Source organism: Haliotis rubra, unplaced genomic scaffold, assembly GCF_003918875.1.
Source record: "Haliotis rubra isolate DU_JTF1 unplaced genomic scaffold, ASM391887v1 Scf254, whole genome shotgun sequence".
NCBI classification, from domain to species: Eukaryota; Metazoa; Mollusca; class Gastropoda; order Lepetellida; family Haliotidae; genus Haliotis; species Haliotis rubra.
The window spans coordinates 714,875-732,240 of NW_025766603.1; the positions used below are offsets into that span (position 1 = coordinate 714,875).

At 38.6% G+C, this 17,366-nt stretch overlaps 1 protein-coding gene across 1 annotated transcript in view; it reads right to left on the reverse strand.

Moving 5' to 3' along the window:
• Positions 1–14,872, reverse strand: part of LOC124279657 (colorectal mutant cancer protein-like) — a 132,179-nt gene extending 117,307 nt beyond the window's left edge. The window contains 1 exon segment of the mRNA XM_046715496.1: positions 14,623–14,872. Coding sequence (XP_046571452.1) covers positions 14,623–14,774 — 152 coding nt within the window. The 5' untranslated portion in view covers positions 14,775–14,872.
• Positions 14,873–17,366: the final 2,494 nt, after the last annotated feature.

The window sequence follows — 17,366 nt, forward strand, 5'->3', positions numbered from 1 at the left end:
ACAATTGGGAACCGATGACATGTGTCAACCAAGCCATCGAGCCTGACCACCCGATCCCGTTAGTCGCCTCTTACGACAAGCATAGGTTTCTGAAGGTTCATTCTAACCCGGACCTTCACGGGGCCAAACATTTGAAACAGGCGCCCATGACCATCAGATCCTGACCAAACTAAGGGGCACAACTGTTAACAGATCTTCAGCAGCTGAGACCACCAAGGCACCTGTTCTCTATCATGAAGAGAGCAACAGAGCCACATGTACCTATACTCTACAATACACAGCTTACACAAGAAGACCTTTCCCAGTGTAGTAGCCTTCTACAGAAACAAGAGCCAGGGAGGGCAGATATGCTGATTGAGAATGTCAGACAGGGTTGTGGAACGAATTACTGGGCACATGCTGAACATGTAAGAAATAATGTGTCATACCCTTCTCTGTCTGGTGTTGGAGTTTGGCAACTTGGTGAATTCTGTATACCAATGAGGCAGATCTTGGCCTTAATGTCAGAAGTCAGTGTGGGGTAACATGGATGTTACATGGAGTGTGTGTTGGCAAAGAATTGCGATACACGTATTTGTATTGAGATACGCATTGGTATCTGTATTGATGTGATCTGTTGGGACCAAAGGTTTTGATAGTGACTGACACAGATTGCATATACAGATCCTATTCACTATAAACTGATTTTGAATGAGTTTATGGCAGCCATTTTGTACTCACAGATTCAGGGGAAGCAACTATGTGTAAACCTCACTTACAAGTCACTGTTGTTTTGTCAGTTATGATTAAATCTCTTAGGACATAGAATGATAAATTTTAACAAAACAGGGATAGAAATACTGTTTTTTCTAAGTGTGCCTAAAGGCACCTGGCAAAGACTTTAAATGTGCCTTTCAGAAATTAAGTGTGCCCACTGTAGCAATGATGATCATTTGAACCTGTTTTCTTTTATCACTGATATGTCTTCTGTTTAAGATGGCTTTATTATTCTTAAGCTTCATTTGTTCTACTTCCCCAACACCTTAATAGCTGAGAATTTTGTGACAGGTTCGCTTGTTCAATATATCTTACATACACAATTATCTCTTCAATAACTGAACTATCAGTACTCCCATCACTCTGTCATTTGTGTAAATGTTTTGGGGATTAAATGACTAGAGGTGAGTTATGTCTCTAAAACTTTAGGCGTGCCTTAAGGGCACCAAGACCTTCTTTTATCCGTACCATTTCAATATTTACCGTGCCATGGCACGCTAACATATAGGGTATTACGAACCCTGCAAAATGTTACACAAAGCACCCCATGACGTCTACACTTATAGAAACACAATTCTTCTCTTATACCAGTCCGAAGTATAATACGAAATCATATTTTACTAGTCATCAGAGTGTGAAGATAAACCTGCTAGGTGGAACAAATGTATATATTTTCTGTCAGTTATATTAGGTTCAGTTTAGTAGCAAAATTAAAGCACTGAGAAATGATTTCGAGTGAGTGAGTATGGTTTTATGCCGCTTTTAGCAATATTCCAGCAACATCACAATGGGGAACACCAGAAATGGGGTTCACATATTGTTCCCATGTGGGGAATCGAACCCGGGCCATCGGCTTGACGAGCGAAAGCTTTAACCACTTGGCTACCCCGCCGCCCAAGAAATGATTTAGAATTTTATCCCTCAAACGCTACTAATCAATTAGGAACACTATAATTAGTTTTCACTTGACCTAAAACAATTCAGTAGGCACAGGCTTGCAGACCAGAATACATTTCAAAGGCCATACTCAATTTCAAACACTGCATCTATGTGATGGACAAGACTGCAGCAAGCTATCTGTCAGGAGACTTTTCCACACAGGATCAGTCACTGTAACATGAAGTGTATGAGACTGAAAAACTGCCGGGATTTCTTTCCTGGCAGACAAGGTTTACAGAAAGTGTATTTCTCCATGCTGGGCGAGCAGGGAAATCCCACAGAGGCACAGGGCCATTCCTTCCTCCATTGTGGCGAGATACAAACACGTCTGCTCAAGACTTCATCACATCTCCAGCTCACACAGCTGTCAGACGTCCTCAAACTCCGACATATACCTCACTATAACACACAGCCTCGATATACAGACAAACTGGGAGATGCTGTTTATTGACATATACTGGTCACTATAGAGGAGGGAGTATTTTCAAACCTTTTAGAAGAGTATTTAAGTTATATCATGACATGTCAGATTGATGTGGAAGAAATGTCAGAAGTGATACAGATCACACAGGGCTCCAGATAATTTTTCAACATCAAGAGTACGTACTCCTTATTTTTTCAATACAGGAGTACTGGAAAACCTTAAGAGTACATTTAGAGTACTGAATGGAATTTAATGGAGTATCAGTAATCTTGTGTTTTGTTTCATATATGCACCACAACATTGCTACTCTTGTGTAAACAGGTCAATAAACAATAAAACAATAATTTTTCAGATAAACACGTCTGTAAATGATTCTAAGACCGTACACCATTGCTGTAGTGCGTATCTGCTACGTTTTCTAAATTATTTCCTACCGTATCGTGCATATTTTATATCCGTACATACACCGATACGGCCCTTATCTGGAGCCCTGAATCACAGATATATACCTGTAGGGAAACACAAATGGGTAGTCTGCTGATAAATCTAGAAGGCAACAAGTAACTAATCACCAAAAAGAGCATCTTGTGGAGGGCAGAAAAAAATAATACACATATTCATGAAGGGACATGCAATAATGGACATTATATTTTTACAAAAAATAGAGATTGCATTTGAATTTTGTCTTTTCAACAGCGACGACAAAAATGTGCATGGACATATAATAGAAGGTCGGCTACAAATATGACAAGCATTAGGGGGTTTCATTACTTTCAGTACTCATTAAGTGAATAAAATACATCTGCAAAATACACCCACCCCACCTCCTTCACCTAAAACATTATACCTCAAGTGTTGGACATTGCCATTTAAAGTTATTTGATGTACAGTGAGTTAGTGAGTTTTAATGTTTTTACGTCGCTTTCAGCAATATTCCAGCAATATCACGTCTGGGGACACCAGAAATGGGCTTCACACATTGTACCCACGTGAGGAATCGAACTCAGGTGTTCGATGTGACATAACCACAAGGCTACCCCACCGGCCCTATTTGAAGTGCAAGATAAGTAGAACAAATACATGTATCATGAATCATATCGCCCATTTAATATCACGAGACATTTGTGAATTGTTTCCGCCTTACTCAGTATACAGCTACTTGGGGAGACATTGCTTCCGAGGATCAACCGGCTACTTAGCAAGGATGAGATAATAAACATACCTACTTGAGAGCTATAGGCTAATTACACCACACATCCTCAATATACAGCCCCTCTGGGTGACTTTCCACTTAGCTGTGATATGATAAATATACACTGGTACTTGAAGGCTATAAATTTGTTATGCCATGGGTCCTCATTACACAGCTACTGAGGGAGACATTGCTTCCTTGAAGCTTTGCAATTAGCAAGGGGGTTCATAATGCATGGGTACTTTAAAGCTATAGACTGATTAAACCATGCACCTTCAATATACAGCTACATTGGGAGACATTGCATCCTTGGATATTCTGCTTAATTAGCTGGTGTGTAATAATATACATAGGTATTTTAAAGCTGTAGACTAATTACAGCAGTCACCTTCAATATACAGCTACATTGGGAGACATTGCATCCTTGGATATTCTGCTTAATTACCTAGCGTGTGATAATTACGTAGGTATTTTAAAGCTGTAGACTAATTACAGCAGTCACCTTCAATATACAGCTACATTGGGAGACATTGCATCCTTGGATATTCTGCTTAATTAGCTGGTGTGTAATAATATACATAGGTATTTTAAAGCTGTAGACTAATTACAGCAGTCACCTTCAATATACAGCTACATTGGGAGACATTGCATCCTTGGATATTCTGCTTAATTACCTAGCGTGTGTGTATTACGTAGGTATTGTAAAGCTGTACACTACATTAAGCAGTCACCTTCAATATACAGCTACATTGGGAGACATTGCATCCTTGGATATTCTGCTTAATTACCTAGCGTGTGTTAATTACGTAGGTATTGTAAAGCTGTACACTAATTACAGCAGTCACCTTCAATATACAGCTACATTGGGAGACATTGCATCCTTGGATATTCTGCTTAATTACCTAGCGTGTGATAATTACGTAGGTATTGTAAAGCTGTAGACTAATTACAGCAGTCACCTTCAATATACAGCTACATTGGGAGACATTGCATCCTTGGATATTCTGCTTAATTACCTAGCGTGTGATAATTACGTAGGTATTGTAAAGCTGTAGACTAATTACAGCAGTCACCTTCAATATACAGCTACATTGGGAGACATTGCATCCTTGGATAATCTGCTTAATTACCTAGCGTGTGATAATTACGTAGGTATTGTAAAGCTGTAGACTAATTACAGCAGTCACCTTCAATATACAGCTACATTGGGAGACATTGCATCCTTGGATAATCTGCTTAATTAGCTGGTGTGTAATAATTACATAGGTATTGTAAAGCTGTAGACTAATTACAGCATGCTACATATACAGCTACATTGGGAGACATTGCATCCTTGGATATTCTGCTTAATTACTTAGCGTGTGATAATTACATAGGTATCTTCAAGCTGTAGACTAATTACAGCATTCACCTTCAATATACAGCTAGTGTTGGAAACATTGTATCATTGAATCTTCTGCTTTGTTCTGAAGGATAAGCTGCACAGGACTAAACATACCGAACTAGTGACTGATATAATGAACAACCACCCAAGTTACAACAACATGCATACCACTGAACCTGGCCAACCAATCCATAATTTATCATTACACAATGCCATTTAGAAATGTAACATACGTTATATTTGGGATTGCACTTTCGTAGTAAAGTACAGATTCTTGTACTTTTGTTGGGATGAGTCCCATCAGGGATTCGAACCCAGACCCTCAGAGTCAGGCACCTAATCGTCAGCACACAAATTGAGCGGGTTAATTATTGTTTAATTGCTGCGTACGGACAGCATCACTTGCTGGGGACCACTTATGGAATCACCAGACTAAGGGTTGATATCATGAAGGAGTATGGTATGATATGGCAGAGCTCTTCTACCCTTGAGGGAGTTGTCTGAGGTGAGGTGAAATTGGGTTTAACGTCGTTCTTGAGAATATTTCGCTCATATGACGACGTGCATGTGTGTGTATGTGTAGGTGCGGCTGCTTGTACTAGCCCAGACTTAAGCTGGTTTTATAGTGCTAGCCCACTGAGATACCATGCCGCAGTGAAGCATGAATACCCCACTCAGACACATTATACTGACTCCGAGCCGACCAGTCCTTGTTGTACCCATTAATGCCGGGCGCCAGGCAGGGACCAACAAGTACCATATTTTAACGTCTTTTGGTATGACGTGGTCGGGGATCGAACCGGCGACCTTCCGCTCTCCGGGCGGACGCTCTAACCACTACACAACAGAGGCGATCTTGTCTGAGGTGATGTAGTTGGCAGTACAGAGTTGTATCAAATGTGTACAACAGAAAGCTGGGATACCTGGTTCGAATCCAGTTTTGTCCCGTTTTTTTGGTTTGTCTGCACCAACCTCAACCCTGTTGGTTTTACCAAAACATGGCATATTATCTTACCTCCATGTAAAATACTTTAATTTCACTGGTCAATGACGCTTTAACAAGTTTCCGTGTCACCCCTCCCAGGAGGGTGACAGCTTGAAAAAATATTACCCGCTACCACGGTAACCGCCAAACTGTCCGATGAGAAGATGTATCGCTAACAATTGTATGACGTCATAATATGACGGTTCGAAAACCGTTGGAATAGCTGTTTCATTGTGTACATAAGCATTTTACTGATTTTCACTGCTTTATATAAACTATTTTATATATTGCATCGTTTGCACTCAACGTAAACATAATTAACCATTTTTTTAGCAGTTTAAAGCTTGTCAGAATCTGTTTCACTGATTTTAAAAATCCAGTTGAGAGGCAGACGCCATTTTGTTTATGTGTCATATAGTCAGTAGCGAGCTTATCAATCTTCAAAATAAAACAAAATGATATTTTGTACATTTAACATGGCAGTAAGATAAATACGTTGCATGCTTCTCCCTCGGGTAATACAGTCTGATTGTACGCCTTTTGTAGCAGTGTTACCTGAGCCGGCATTACCGTATTACCCTCGAGAGAAGCTTACAACTTATATTATGGCAGTTTCATCCCTTCATGTATATTTATATATATATTTATGGTCAATAGATTTTTTACCAGTGCAGACAGTCTGTCTTTTGGATGTCCCAAGGCAATCTCCACAAGATAACGAAAGCAGTCTCAGGCAGATGTTCCACACACTAGACGTCTCCACAAGACAATGGACACAGTTTCTGGGCAGATCCTTTTTCCACAAGACCTCAGTAACAGTCACTCATTACAACATCCAGGCATGGACACCAGATGAAGCAGGATTAGAAATTTGTTGTCTTTTCATTAGTCCACAAAAATTAACCACCACCAAGTTGCCCTCTATCATATGGCAAAAATTGTGATCAACAAGAATACAGAATGTTACTGTTTCAGACCAGAGGAGACACCTGATTATTTCAAACTCTCTAACCTAATTTAATGCCTCTCCATGAACAAGGCAGACTGAGTAAAACCAAAGCATAAACAAACCCAAGGAATTGATGAAAACATGATTATTTACTCCACCACTAAGCGGATAATAACGCCAATATTTACACAACAGGGAGAATGATATTGATACCATAAAATGTACAGTCAACCAGATTGTTCAAACACATGGTGGCATCAGTCAAACTATCAGCAAACACAGCTTCTATGCATTACCATGGATGGCCAAACACTGTTCCAGTAACACACAGACAATTGTAAGTGTGTTAGTGTGTGATACACTCACTGTCAGTGTGAGGGTGTTATAGAGTTTATAACACACGATGGCATCAGTCAAACTATCAGCAAAACACAGCTTCTATACATTACTATGGATGGCCAACCACTGTTCCAGTAACACACAGACAATTGTAAGTGTGTTATGTGTTCGATACACTCACTGTTAGGGTGTTATAGAGTTTATAACACAGGATGGCATCAGTCAAACTATCAGCAAACACAGCTTCTATGCATTACCATGGATGGCCAAACACTGTTCCAGTAACACACAGACAATCGTAAGTGTGTTACGTGTGTGATACACTCACTGTCAGGGTGTTATAGAGTTTACAACACATGATGGCATCAGTCAAACTATCAGCAAACACAGCTTCTATGCTTAACCATGGATGGCCAAACACTGTTCCAGTAACACACAGACAATCGTAAGTGTGTTACGTGTGTGATACACTCACTGTCAGGGTGTTATAGAGTTTATAACACACGATGGCATCAGTCAAACTATCAGCAAACACAGCTTCTATGCTTTACTATGGATGGCCAAACACTGTTCCAGTAACACAGACAATCGTAAGTGTGTTACATGTGTGATACACTCACTGTCAGGCAGTTATAGAGTTTACAACACATGGCGGAACACATCTAGAGGTTATCTCCCAATTTACAGACACCCATCTGACACACAGTCAGTTGACAGACATTGAACTAGAAGGTTAATTAGGGTAACACCTATGGGTATAAGAGCACAGTCCACTGTCTAGTGAGAAGAGTAGGGTGAGACTGAAACAGGTTCGTTACTGTTTGATTGTATGTAAACAGAACTGAAATGGTTGAAACATATTGTATTCATTCAAAAAAGGGTTACGTTATCCAACTTTGAAAAGCCCTCTCCCAATAATAGGATATGTACAACAGAATTTAAGTGAGAAAACATTTTGTTTGAGCTATATAGATATATACCGTATATGACCGTCTATAAGCCGAATTTTGAGGATAAAAAAAAGCAGTCTGTAGAAGGGGGTCGTCTTATCCATGGGTTACGCTTTCGTCAAACTTTTTTCCAGGGGTAAGAAAACAACATCGTATCACTTCGCGTGAACAAACAACAGAAGACGACTTTGTCAGTAGAGACGTCAAATTTGCAATTAAACATCACTGGACAAGATTATTTACCTTTTAAGTTATAAGTTGTTTTTGCTGGCGCATTGTATTATTTGCAGGGATTAAGATTACCGTGTGTATCTGAGCCGAAATAGCAATCAGCTGTGCACACACGCTTTCCCGCGAACAAGTTCAAACATGCACAATAATATAACGGATGAATTCTGGCGCGAGTCGTCAGTAAAATATAATACAGAATACTATTATTTAACCCAAAGAAATATATCCTAGCATTGTGTAATTTTAATTACAGTTTTTATGTAAAATATATATAATCAACACTAAGGTTATACAGACCCTCATGAACGTGGTAAGCAGAAGTTGTACGCACATGGAATGGGGTAAAATACGGAAGCCATTTAAATCCACACATTTTTACCGATGTTACTGTAAACTAGCAGTCAATGGAAAATGAGGCGGTAATCAGTTCGTGATTGTTGAATGGGGTAAAATAAGCAAGCCAGTTTGTTGCTACAATAAATATGATATTTAGAGAAGCAAAATATATTATGCATTTTCTGTCAACTACACTTCGTTTCGATCCATGAGTAGACACAATATATATGACTGTGAATTCTTTGAATAATGTGGACCAAAGTTATAATTATTGGTAACTGTCAGTTGTCTGTGGTCTGTGTTTGCCGCGATTAGGACCCCATCGCGGGGGATCGACTTATGCATGAAACATACCATTTTGACACTGGTTTTAAGGGTCAAGTTTGGGGGTCGTCTTATCCATGGGGTCGTCTTATAGACGGTCATATACGGTACATATTAGAAAACATTCTGATTTTCAGTAATTGAGAGACCTGCATGGCCATGTAAGACAAGATTAATACTAATCAGTGTTCTAAGTTTTACAATACTTTCTAAAGATTGTAAAAGTTTGTGTCTTTGAATAGTATACAATGGACATTCAAGGAAGTAATGAAAAACATTCTCACATCCATGGCCACATTGACATGATGCGCCATTTTATTTATATTTATACTAAATAAATCATAATTAAGTGTACTCACCATATATCTTAATCTTGTGTGCAAAACTTTTAACTCCCTTATTGCATATGAATAGTATTTAGGTGCACATTTTTCTTTCAAATGGATATACGATTTAATGATACAACAGAGTCGCAATTTCTAATAGCTAAGGGAATATTATTCCACATTTTAACTGCTGATGGAGTATAAGATGATGTTGAGTACCTCAGTCTGGTACATGGTTGGCTAAAATTATTTGAATTTTTAACTCATAACTTGTCCAGTTGCCTACTACAGGTGGGAGTAAATCCTGAAGAAAACCTGGTGTTGTTTATATTCAGAGACTAAGCATTAGTCTAAGGTGACTAGTATTTCACTGATAACAGACCATTAAACATAGAGGCTTTAATGATTAATTTCACATTTTAGTTTCAATTAAAACATTGAAGTACCCTGAATCTTAAAAACAATTCTAAATTTGAACAAAAAACATTTTTTCCAGATACAAAAATCATATTTTTTCAAATCTGTCTGCAAATGGCAGAAAGTATGGTGCGATTTAGTTTAGGTTTACACTGCATTCAGGAATATTCCAGCTGTATGGCGGCGGTCTGTAAATAATCAAGTCATCAACAGCATGAGCATTGATCTACGTAATTGGGATATGATGACATGTGTCAACCAAGTCAGCGCGCCAGGGTTACTGAAGATCAATTTTAACCCGGATCTATACGGGTACTAAGTATGGAATCCTTGGTAAATATCTATATGTCTAATGTAAGGCCAATATCGGTCCAGATGAAATTAGAATCATGAAGTGATTTTGTTTAGGAAATATTAATTATTTATAACAGCACAGCCATAATATGATTCCAGTCATTCAACAGTTCCGACACATAATCAATACATATTTGTTATTGTACACTTCGCATGCTTCACAGACAAGTAGTCCTATTGTTGTGACAGGGTGTAAATAATGCAGTTTAAATATTTACACTAACATGTTAAAAATATAATATTTATGACATGGTAAAAGGACACTTGAATAATAGAGACAGTCTGGTTGAGGGTATTTGCACGTAATACAATGTTGCAGACTTGCCAAAGAAATGTAGCCTGAGTCAATTGTGGACACTGTGTTTCACAGACTGCATGAATGAGCAGAGAGCAAGAACAGTTTTGAGCCAGGTTTTAGCAATATTAAAGCAATATCACAACAGGGGACACTAGAAATGGGCTTCACACATAGACTGCACAAGAGGACAGGTAGATTGAGAGGATTTTAATATGTATATCTCACTAAAGCTTAATCAGTATACTGTGGCATAATGAACTTTTCCTTATCATGACATTTAACACATAGTCTGCATAAGAGGACAGGTAGATCGAGAGGATTTTAATATGTATATCTCACTAAAGCTTAATCAGTATACTGTGGCATAATGAACTTTTCCTTATCATGACATTTAACACATAGTCTGCATAAGAGGACAGGTAGATCGAGAGGATTTTAATATGTATATCTCACTAAAGCTTAATCAGTATACTGTGGCATAATGAACTTTTCCTTATCATGACATTTAACACATAGTCTGCATAAGAGGACAGGTAGATCGAGAGGATTTTAATATGTATATCTCACTAAAGCTTAATCAGTATACTGTGGCATAATGAACTTTTCCTTATCATGACATTTAACACACAGACTGAAGCATAAAAAAAGTATCATAGGTTTTGAAAAACAAACATGTATATATATCTGATAGCATAAAGACAAAATATATCAGAAAATATCATGAGTGAGTGAGTTTGGTTTTACGCCGCTTTTAGCAATATTCCAGCAATATCATGGCGGGGGACCCCAGAAATGGGCTTAACACATTGTACCCATGTGGGGAATCGAACCCGGGTAACTGGCGTGACAAGCGAACGCCTTAACCACTAGGCTACCCCTCCGCCCCAGAAAATATCATGAAAGATGGTAACATTGCTTATTATACCAAGAATATTACCTGCCACAAAGGAACACCTCGAAAACACTTTCTGTCGCCAAACAAACTGAACTTTAAGAGTGAGTGAGTGAGTTTAGTTTTACTCTGCTTCTAGCAATATTCCAGCAACATCACGGCGGGGGACACCAGAAAGGGCTTCACACACTGTACCCATTTGGGAAATCAAACTTGGGTAACTGAGGTGAAATTGGGTTTAACCACTTGGCTTTAACTTTAGAAATTAAGTGAGGTACAAGGGCAGGTTCTCAGCAGGCATATGGTGAGGTGAGGTGAAATTGGGTTTAACGTCGTGCATGCGTGTGTATGTGTATGCGTAGCGTGGTATGTGGCTGCTTGTACTAGCCCAGACTGAAGCTGGTTTTATAGTGCTAGCCCACTGAGATACCATGCCGCAGTGAAGCATGAATACCCCACTCAGACACATTATACTGACTCCGAGCCGACCAGTCCTTGTTGTACCCATTAATGCCGAGCGCCAGGCAGGCACCAACAAGTACCATATGTTAACGTCTTTTGGTATGACGCGGTAGGGGATCGAACCCGCGACCTTCAGCTCTTGGGTGGACGCTCTAACCACTACACCACGGAGGCGGTCGACAGACAGAGACCCATTAATTATTAATGGTCCCTAACACCAGAATGGCCTTCCTACACTGTACCAATGTGGGGAATCAAACCCAGACATTTGGCATGACAAGCAATGGCATTAACCATGGAGCCACCTCACTGAACCTCAATGACAGAAATATAACAAGTGTCAATGACAAGAAATATGGCAGAAATGTTTGTGAAAAGAAATATGATACATATAATAAATGTCATACATCATATTAGCTCATCATAAAGATTAAAACTATCATTTCACGAAATGTCAGTTGTTTATCAATTATGAACAATCAGCCACTGGTCCCTGATCACCTGTCAATGGCAGATATTGACATCATGATAACATTCATAATATACACAATCAATTCTCATTAAAATCAGAGGCTCAGATAAGCTGCGTATCCGGGTAAAATATGCATAGAAAATTCCCATTTACGCATTGACAAATAATTGTTGCGTACCAACTACGCATTTAAAATGTTAGATACGCAAAAAGTTTAAAACAAATGCGTACGGAATATATTTATAAAAATCGCTTGCGTAATGAAAATGACATCGATTGCTATCAGTATAGGGCAAGTGTTGTACTGTCAGTATAGGATGAGTGATTTCCATTATATTTAAGTTGGTTTTGATTAGGTATGACATAAGGCAGAACATACCTGCTTAGTAAACTTACTCAATGACATAATACTTAAGTGAGTAAAATGACTGAAATACGCACATATTTGAAAGCAGTGGGTAACGGAAATTGAAATACCCACTCAACATTTATAATACCCACTCCAAAAAAATACAGTGGGTACAGTACCCACATGAGCTAAATCTTATCTGGAGCTCTGAAAATCATATCATTTACTCATGTATATGATCCGAAGACACCTCAATATAATGCTTGGTCAGGTGTAATTTCTGACCAGCCCAATAGTTTCAAGATTTCTGAAACTTCTTTAGTGAAGCAATCATATTAGCATACCTGATCTCAGAAAACAAAGTCAATCATCCTGTTCACAATGTAAATGATTACGGCTGAATCATCATATTGTTGTGACTTTTTTATCCACTTTGTTATTTCCAAATGCCAAAGTATCTATGCACAAAGGGAGTTTCCTCGGAAATATTATTATGGATTTTGTTTGGGTTTTTCAGCAAAAGATGAAAAAAATAACTTGTGCATCATGGTGGAAAGGAAATGAAACATTAAAAAGTGTACATATAATTTGCTCAAAACACAAGCATCATGCACCTTGATAGGGTTCAAAATTTGCAAACTTATATCCATGTGCTCTCAAACATTCACACAGAAATGTATTGTTTTCAGAGTAATAGCTTTCATTTCAAAGACAGTTAGATCGCTCAAGAACCCATGCATTCTTTACTTAGATGGGGTCAAAATTTGCAAACTTATATCTTGGTGCCCAGCAACCTTAACACGGAAATGTATTGTTTCAGAAAAAATGCTTTCATTTCAATGAGACACACACTGTGATGCAAGTTTAGTCTTGGCATTTTTTACGTGCCATCATGTCACAGGCACTTTCTTATCTTTCTGCTTAAAGAAAAGAGACACAAATAACCAAGGAATGTTCTCAGCCATATATTTATGTTTTTTCTTAATATACATGGATATCCACAGGGGTGGAAATAACTTTGCAATTGCTTGTGTACTCCGGTACAGTGGCACATGTAAAATCACTTGCCCTGATAATTTTTCCACTATACTGGTCGATTTTCTTGTTGATTTTTTAAATCAACAACATAATTAACATTGGAAAAGCACCTGGACACAGGTACAGTGTGATATACAAATTTGCTTGCCCGACAGAAAAAAACACTGTACTGGGGCGTCGGGCAATGGGTTATTTCCACCCCTGATCCACTTGAGACTTGATCCTAATTACTTACTTGAGTTAATCATGTTGTCAACAGCGGACTGTGTTCCACGACAATGTGTATATAAACATGACATTTTGAAAGTGGGAATCCAGTCCCCTTGCAAAACTTGACATGTGTACAAAACTACAAAACTTCTACATTAATGATTTTTCAGTACTTTGTCCACTAGATGCATTACACTTTTACATATCATACTGCAAAAATATTATTCTCATAATGCATGCATTTCATATACTCTTAAAATGTAAACATCAAACTTTCCCTTACAAGGGACATTTCTAAATTTATTCTGTCTTACAATCACAAAAAAACAGTATTTTTCCTTTCTGCTATGTAAAAGCCTTAAATAAGGCAAGTCTAGATTTCTCTCAGGATCAGCTAAATTGGGCTCCTTTTCATTTCAATGGAGTTAGTTTGTTTTCATCAAAACTATATATATTCAGAGACTAGTCTGTACCAAATCCTGTCTGTAGACAATTATCGATTCACAGCTCCCTGCTCAAACTTTTCTTCTCAATACACAGTCCTAATTCTACTGCCTTTTGTATATTTATTTCTTGATTACAATTGTAAATAAACATGGGCAGGATAAACACCCATCATCATCATCATCAATTGATGGAATCATTTCCAGGCACTGGCACACACCTAGTGCAACATCCGATATTTATGCATTCAATAGACATTTGTAAAACAGTTCGATCTTCCAGCAATATTTGACACGTGTGAGACGTAAGTAAAGGCATGCTACCACCCACGTGCAGAATTCAAAGCAAATGCCAATTTTTCAATTCACACTTTATTTTTTTAAATTTCCCCAAACCATTTCTCTGATAAATGCATCCCTGTAAAAAAACACCTGTCAAAAAGTGCACGCGTATTACACCCCATAATGCACGTGTATATCACAAGCAACGAGGCACGTTGATTGCTAATTTTGCAATTTACAAGATTTCACGGAAATCCCCCAAAATCTCACCCGTCAATGAATCCATCCCCGTCTGCGTCGCATGTTTGAAATAAGCGTCGAAGTCGTTCCTCCTCGCTGGTGTTGCTGGAGTCGCTGTCGCTGCAACTGCCTACTTTGGGGGAATTTTTAGTATCCACATCTCCCTTCGAATTGGCAGCCATATTAAAATCCTTTTCATTGTTTTACAAAATCCAACTTCTATCTCCTGCACAAGGTCCCATTCTACGAAAGCATAAAGTTCCTATACTCGTTTTGTTGGGTAAATGCTACTGCGCGAACGACTGCTTATGTTGAAGGGGAAAGCCCTCTGCTAGACCGCCGATGACAGATCGACGGAGATGTTGTTTTGCTGTATGGTGGAACCGCCCGAGGGAGCGTTCTCGGGACTTTCGTGGGAAAAGGTCATGTCTGTTTAGAACGCATTCCGCTTGTACAGACAGAGCTGTATTTTGTACAAGGAAAAACAGTATTTCAAAGAATTATTTTCCTTTGTGTTAAACAACAGTTCCGCTGATAGATGGACTTGTAGAGGGAGCTACCTTTGTGACCTTTGATATGTTTTTACCTAAAGTTTTCTTGGCGCTTTTGATAAGAAAAATCGTTTGAAATATTTTTTTTAAATGCATGAAATAATAGCAGGCTTTCCTCAATTTCGATATATCAATACGTGCATTCAGTCCATACGTCTGGGTCGGTAAGGTAGCCTTGTGGTTAATGCGTTCGCTCGACCCGGGTTCGATTCCCAACATGGGTATAATGTGTGAAGCCCCGTTCTGGTGTCCCCCACCATGATATTGCTGGAATATTGCAAAAAGCGGCGTAAAACTATACTCACTCACTCACTATTATTAGGAAACCCCACCTTTGGGTGTTTTCTTGGTCTGTTTGTTTGTTTGACGCCACACTCGGTAATATTCCAGCCATATGACCGCCTGCTGTAAGTAACTGACTCTGTACCAGACAACCCAGTGGTCGACATCATGAGCACCGATTGTCGGAATGACGTCCATCAACCAGGTCAGCGGGCCTGACCACCCAGTCCCGTTACTCGAGGACAGTTTGTGGCGGGGGGTGTTGAGGAACAGTATTAACTCGGATCTTCACGGGTTTTAATGTGCATTCCAACTTTGAACGAAGATTCAAACTTCAGGATGGATTGACTGATGATTGACTGATGATTGACTAAGCAGTTAACCGTAAATAACGTACTAAACGTATTAACCAAAACCCTGCATATTGTTTTGGTTTGTGGTGTATAAATAACGTATGCAGATATTTTCTGATTTCTTTTTTGTTTTCAATGGTACTGACTGACTGAGTTTGGCTTTACGCCGCTTTTAGCAATATTCCAGCAACATCACGGCGGAGGACACCAGAAATGGGCTTCACACATTGTACCCATGTGGGGATTCGAACCCGGGTCTTCGGCGTGACGAGCCAACGCTTTAACCACTAGACTACCCCACCGCCCCATTTTCAATTGTAATTGACTAGCCTTTGCGTGTGTTTATGACAGGCGTCACCGGTTGGGCAGTACACCTGGCGAATTTATTTATTTATTTTGATTTTTAAAACATTTCAGCTATTTGACGGAGGTCTGTAAATGATGGAGTGTGAACCCGACAACCTAGTGATTGACATCACGAGCACCGATCCAACCAGATAGTTCATGATGACAGGCAATCAACCACGACAGTTTACGACCTTTTAAATCAAATCAAATCAAATCAAATATTTATTGTGCAAACGTTCCATACAGAAACAGTGACAATATTCTATAAACTACATAAACAAGATATATAATGAATCACATATATATGATGAGCAACAAAACATATAATAATACAGATGTGTATGATAATAATAATAATGGCCTAGGACAATCAGATCTTCTATATTTGTTTTAAAGTTGTACATGTGGTAGCAAATAATTTCTATACTATTTGGATCATTATTTCTAAAAAGGAGGTTAAATTTTTCAGTGGTAGTAAGTCTGAGAAAGTTATTAATTTTAGAGGAAAGGGAGTTAAATAAGGTCTTTCTTGCATCTGAATGTTTAGTGCAACACATGAAATGGTGTTGTTCATCCCTAAGGACAGAGCATTTATCACACAGACGGTCCTCCAAAGGTGTAGGTGGCCTTGTTCTCCTAACCAGTTCATATACTGACGTACAAAAGAAAAAACACACCCGTTGTTTGGGGATATATTCCTGAATTTAAAAACAATATATTTTGAAAAGTGTTTTTATTGTGATTAACATTGTACTCTTGTTGCGAAGTCACCACACGAGAAACGAAGTCAGTCGATTTGTTTTCCTCCGAGTGCAAGATCAGGTCCTCTGAAAGCGCCCGTTAAATCACCACCATCTTCATACTGATTTCAAAATTGATTTAATTAGATCAAATATGCATTCTGTAAAGTTATTATTGTTGATGTGTTTATTTATATATATCAGGATATAGTTTTATGTTTATAAATAGAATGTTTGCTTCGCAGATTCACGAATGCAGTATGCACGCACACAGGTTTTTACGTTATGTACACCCATAAAGGCAATTCCTAAAAAAAATCAAACGGTTATACTTCATAATATACTGGTCTCGCGTTCATACTGCATTCAAATCACGACCTTTAGAATTGAGTCCCTTGGTTTGTTGGCCTCATGGTGTTTTCTTCAAAGCAAATCAATATTATATTTTTAAAAAAGGTTTTCACCTTCTGTTTTATGTAACAGCGTCCCTTTTCGTCAAA